Genomic DNA, 6,294 nt, shown 5'->3' on the forward strand with positions numbered 1-6,294 from the left:
ATTTTCCAACAATACGTTTTTCTCTTTTGTTATTGCTATAATATGCAATTTATGTACCCAATCTCTATAATTTTGGGATCATATTTTTCTACGCATTATCTAGATTCCGCATATATTTTTTAATTTATTTTTTGAGGGTTTGTAGGGACTCTGGGACAGGATAATTTGGATTTACTTTAAAAATTTTTTATTATTTGTTGATTTTCCGCGAAAATAATAATAAATTTAATAACTATTTAAACATCTACGAATAGATATGGAATGCTGTTAACGATTTATGCATACATTTTCTCATAACAACAAATAAGATATTTTTAAATATTTTTTCTTTATATGAGAATAAAAACCGCTATAACTTTTGCGCGCATCGTCCAATTTTGTGAACGCGAACAGATTTGAAACCACAATTTTTTTCTTAACCTCTATGCCAAAAATTGTAGATGTGCTCGCAAAAATTTTTTTTAATTTTTTTCAAATGGAATTGCAAAGAATTTTTGGTTTTTGCCATATATATGATAGGAGAAAATAGATACATAAATATAATATAATAATTGTTCCACAAACATGCCATAAGGGACAAGGGAGACTTCTCTCATATCAATGAGTGCACCCCGCGATTCATATTAGCTCAATGATATGGGACCTACAGTTTATCACGGCGTGTCTAAGACACCACTTTTGTAGAGAAGTTTTACATGGCTGAAATACTCAGGAAATGTCGCCAACATTACTGAGGGGTATTTTGCCACCGTTGAAAAGTGTTTTGATGTTGCCTGGCCGGGGAATCGAACCCACGACCTTATGTGTGCAAGGCGGGTGTGCATACCATTGCACCACGGTGGCACCCAGATACATAAATACATTTATATATTTTTGACATTTCTAGTATTCCACCCCCTCAGTCGTTACGTATCCGGATGATTGCACGATCTTGGCGTCGGATGTCTTCCCTAATGTCGAAGGGATACAACAGAAAATAACAAGAAAATGTTCCGATTGTTTACTAAGAAGACTCAGTTACGGGAACTAAAAATTCGAATGGAAATGGAAAAAAAAAAATTAAATTTACCGATATAGTCATGTCATGGGAGGAACCAAAATGTGAGAAGGAGAAGAATGCGTCTATAGAAGCAGAATTTCTTTTAGAAAGGGTCTATTGACGCATATTTTTTCCGAAATGGTTTATAGAAGCACAAATTTCTTTCCCAAAGGGTCTATAGAAGCACAGTTTCTTTAAGAAAGGGTCTATTGAAGAACATTATTTTTCAGAAAGGGTGTATTGGAGCACAATTTCTTTTAGAAAGGGTGTATTGAAGCACAATTACTTTTCGAAACGATCTATTGAAGCAACATTTTGTTCCTAAAGGGTCTATAGAAACACAATTTTGTTCCGAAAGAGTCTATAGAAACACAATTTTGTTCCGAAAGAATCTATAGAAAGGGTCTATAGAAGTACCATTTCTTAGAGAAAAGGTCAATAGAAGAACCCCTTCCTTAAATAAGGGTATATTGAAGCACAACTTCTTTCAAAAAGGGGCTATAGAAGCACCCCTTCCTTTAATAAGGGTATATTGAAGCACAACATCTTTCAGAAAGGGTCTATAGAAGCACAATTTCTTTCCGAAGGGTCTACAGAATCACAATTTCTTTCCAAAAGGTTCCATTGAAGCACAATTTCTTTCTGAAAAGGTCTTTAGAAGCACAATTTCTTTCCGAAAGGGTCTATTGAGGCACAATTTATTTTCGAAATGGTCTATTGAAGCCAAATTTCTTTCCGAAAGGGTCAATAGGAGCACTCTTTCTTCAGCTTTTATTATTATTATTATTATTTTTAATTTCAATAAAACTTCTTCATGTTCATCTTAAAATGTTACAAACTTCTCAAAGAACCAATGATACGACCACAATCCTGTGATATATCTACCACAGATTGTAATTACTGGCATTTGTGCGCCGAATCGTTATTGTTTTGACATAGCCCCCATAACAAACAACAAACCTAAAATATAGAGAAAGTAGTGGTGGTTGTGGAGCACAGTAATTGAGAAAGTGAATGAGATTCCAGCAGAACAGCACTCTCAGTCAGGCCCCCATCCCCAACAAAACATCAACAACACAGTAATCAAACGGTGAGAATTGTAAAAAGTGCTCTCGATTTCTCTGAATTGATGGCAGATGAAGAGGTATTTTGTAAGGAAGAAAAGTATACCAACATTCAGTGCTTCCATGCATTCCGTTCCGTGTTGTACATAAAAAAAAACGCCGAAGACGTTTTCGGGAAAAGCGGGACAATATCTAAATATTGAAAATAAAAAACAACAACGACGACGAAAGTGATTTGTTCTGTTGTGGATTTGCAAAAATAATATAAGAAAAAAGTAAAAAAAAACAACAACTACAACCATGCGTGCTGCCTTAGGTTTAAAACACGTAACCAGAGCTTCCAGAAATGTTAAACATTTTTCCTCACTAGCCGAGCCCAAGGAGCCAATACTAAAAACCTCCACCATACCTGGACCCAAATCGTTGGAGTTGAAAAAAGAATTGTCAGCCATACAACATTCGGGTACTGTCCAACTGTTTGCCGATTACGAAAAGTCCACGGGTAACTATTTGTGTGATGTAGATGGTAACATGCTATTGGATGTCTACACCCAGATATCCTCCGTACCCTTGGGCTATAATCATCCCCGATTGTTGAAAGTCTTTGAGAATGATACAAATCTAAAGGCCTTAATTAATCGTCCTGCATTGGGTGTTTTCCCTGGCAAGGAGTGGCCTCAAAAATTGAATAATGTCCTTATGCAAGTTGCCCCCAAAGGATTGGACAATTTGACAACAATGATGTGTGGCTCCTGCTCAAATGAAAATGCCTACAAGAATATTTTCATGTGGTACAGACAAACCCAACGCGGTGAAAAGGTCACCTTTACCGAGGAAGAGAAATCTTCCTGCATGATAAATATGCCGCCTGGCGCACCCAAGTTGAGTTTGCTGTCCTTCAAGGGAGCCTTCCACGGCCGTACCTTGGGCGCCTTGTCCACCACACATTCCAAGTATATACACAAAATTGATGTGCCATCCTTTGATTGGCCTGTGGCCAGTTTCCCCGAATATCGTTATCCTTTGGAAGAGAATATTATGTACAATCAAGATCAGGATAAACGTTGCTTGGCCGAGGTTCAAGATTTGATTGAACAATACAACAAGAAGGGCATACCTGTGGCTGGTATTGTTGTGGAACCCATACAAAGTGAGGGTGGTGACAATGAAGCTTCCCCCGAATTCTTCCAACAATTGCAACGCATTTGCAAGGCCAATGGCATGGCTTTGCTGATCGATGAGGTGCAAACTGGTGGTGGTGGTACCGGTAAAATGTGGTGCCATGAACATTTCAACCTACCCTCACCGCCCGATGTAGTTACCTTCAGCAAGAAAATGCAACTGGGTGGTTACTTCCACAGCAGTGAATTTGCTCCCAAGGAAAGTTATCGTATCTTCAATACCTGGATGGGTGATCCAGGTAAGATCCTTTTACTCGAAGAGGTGATTAAGGTCATCAAAGAAGAAAATCTGCTGGATCAGGTTCAAAGATCGGGTAAAGTGCTAAAGTGCGGTCTCTTGGAATTGGAAAAGGAATTCTCAACCATCATCAACTCCACACGTGGACGCGGTACCTTCTTGGCCGTGAATTGTAAGAATGGCAAGACCCGTGATGATATGATTGCGAAATTGAAAATGACCGGCTTGCAAACAGGCGGCTGTGGTGATTTGGCCATACGCTTTAGGCCAGCTTTGATCTTTACCGAAAAACATGCCCACTTGGTGTTGGATCGTTTCCGTAAGGTACTCAAGGAAATGTAAAGAAGCAACACCAAAAAACATCTCAAAAAGCGCCAAAGCTTACGCCAGGACCTGCATTCCAACAAAACGCACACATACACGCACTCACGCCGCTAACCTGAAAAAGGGGAAATTATTTAAATTAGCCATAGAATAGTTTGTTTGAAACGACGCACCAACAATTGCCAACAATTTCGAACTTTGGGTTGTTCTTTTTGTGAAACTAACCCCTCCTTTGCCCCTCAAATTTGAATACACAATACACATCATATTTGTATCAATTTATGTTTCGCTTTAATTTAGACAATAAATTAATAAATCGTACTACGATGACAAAAACAACAACAAATTTAAACTTTTGTGTTCTGGTGTGTTGGTTGATTGAAAACAATTGCTGCTGCTGGGATTGGGTTTGTATGATGGCTGGTGATGGCGGTTAAGGTGCCTGACTGCGATGCGGAGCAGGGCATCATTTCGTTTATGATGTTTATGATTTTTTTCAATTGCTTTGTTTGTTTGTTAACTTTATAAAAATGTGGAACGACAAGGAAGTGAGGCGGAGGTTACTTAGATGCTGGATACATTTAATTTAATAAAAATTTATAAAAATAATAATTTTTTCCTTGTTGTGAAAGTACATCATTTTAGATGAAGAAAAAATAAATGCAGTTAAACTTTTCTATAACGAACGCCTCTATAACAAATAAATCTCTATAACGTATCGTTTTATAAACCATAAATATAAATTCTTCGACAAATTAGTCTCATTATATGCAATTTTCTCAATAGTAGGAATTCTTCGTCCCCGTGGCTGGTATGTACGTAGAGAAGTTGGCATGTACATGTACTGACGTAGGGACATGACTAATCGACTATCTTCTACTATACGAAGGACACACTATCAATCAATAGCAGCAGCATTACAAAGGCATTGACCGACCTACCTCAAATGAGGCGCTATTGTTTTGTTGTATGAACAAAATCTATCATTACGTGCTCGAAGCTTTTAATAATATAAGTCCAATTTTATTATACAACTAGCGGACCCGGCGAACTTCGTCTCGCTATTAAGGAATAAAATTTCATACAAAAACTCAATTTTCGATTTTTCCAATTTTCCGACTTTTCCGGAGAGATTTTCCAAAATTTTCTTCCGTAAAGACCTTCTCCTCGAAAATACGAATAACTGACAAAAAATTTTACCGAAATAGGCCTAGCCGTTCTCATTTTATGAATTACTATACATTTTTTACACCATTTTTATATATATAGATAATATTTCGAGTACATGTTTAAGTACATCATATTGAGGGAGACTATTTTTGCGAGGGTTGTTGGTCAAGTCGATACATTAGGACGCGGCTAGCAAATTTTTGCTGAGTTATTTTTGAATTTCGGAACGAAACCTCGTTTCCGATTCTGATGCCAAATTCCTTTAGAAATCGGAAAAAAATTGTGTGAATATGCCTATGAATTCCAAAAAAGCTGAAAGAGTTTTCGAGTTTCTGCACAATTTGAAAAGCCTACGAAAATTTGCAGAAGATATGGAGATTTTTCTGATACTTTTTTCGGATGTTTGATTCGTTATTCGGAAAATTATCGTATTGTCGGGTGTTCAATCTGAAATACACATAATTTTCGGATGTTTGATCTAAATATTTAGGTTAGGTTTGGGGATATGTAGTCATTATATATATATATATATATATATATATATATATATATATATATATATATATATATATATTGACTACGCCACTCGAAAACCTTTCGGTCCATTGTGATCATCCATAAGGAAAAAAGATGTTCAGAATTACCTGAAAAGACAAGAGAAGAGAAAAGAGAGAAAAATAAAGAAAAAAGGGGTGTGGTTTGGAAAGTAGTAATAAATGAATTATTTATAAGAAAGAATGAAGAAAGAGAAAGTGGTTTATGTGGCGATGGTGGAAAAAAACTGTCAGAGAAGTAGTTACGCTTATGGGTCGCGCCGTCCCAGCCAATTCAGATTTTTGATGATGTTGTTTATGATTGTTGGTCAAGCTTGGAGGAAAGCGTATTCCTGTTAATCTATATCGCTTTCGAGTTAACATCGGGCAACGACATAAAATATTCTCGATCGTCTCCGTTTCCTCCTCATCTTCACAGAGCCTGCAATAGTCCACGCCATCATCCTCCCATTTGCCGATAAAAGCTCGGATGTTGCAATGGCCGGTAATGACTCCCGTCAATACCCTGATTTCTGATTTACTCAAACTTAAAAGTGAAGTTGTTCTCTTTGTTGAAAGATTCGGCCAAATGGCCCTTGACACGTTACACCTTGGTTCATTATGCCATAGATCCTTGGCTTGTTCTTCAAAGAACGTTTCCACCTTCCGAAAAACGTGACATATGCGTGGTTTGATAGAATCAGTGATAGCTTGACTTGTTGATTGAGATCCTTGTCTTGCCAGT

General features: G+C 37.3%; 1 protein-coding gene across 1 annotated transcript; it reads left to right on the plus strand.

The window, feature by feature from the left end:
• Positions 1 to 2,123: 2,123 nt before the first annotated feature.
• Positions 2,124 to 4,192, plus strand: Gabat (4-aminobutyrate aminotransferase). Its single transcript, XM_073956014.1, has one exon. It carries the CDS (start codon positions 2,404 to 2,406, stop codon positions 3,862 to 3,864), a length of 1,461 nt encoding a protein of 486 aa, XP_073812115.1. The 5' UTR covers positions 2,124 to 2,403; the 3' UTR covers positions 3,865 to 4,192.
• Positions 4,193 to 6,294: the final 2,102 nt, after the last annotated feature.

Source organism: Musca autumnalis, unplaced genomic scaffold (assembly GCF_047663935.1).
Source record: "Musca autumnalis isolate F117 unplaced genomic scaffold, ASM4766393v1 scaffold_5, whole genome shotgun sequence".
Lineage (NCBI taxonomy): Eukaryota > Metazoa > Arthropoda > Insecta > Diptera > Muscidae > Musca > Musca autumnalis.

Excerpts from the sequence above, each read along its gene's own strand:
- Gabat (XM_073956014.1), top strand. The coding sequence starts at position 2,404 with ATGCGTGCTGCCTTAGGTTTAAAACACGTAACCAGAGCTTCCAGAAAT.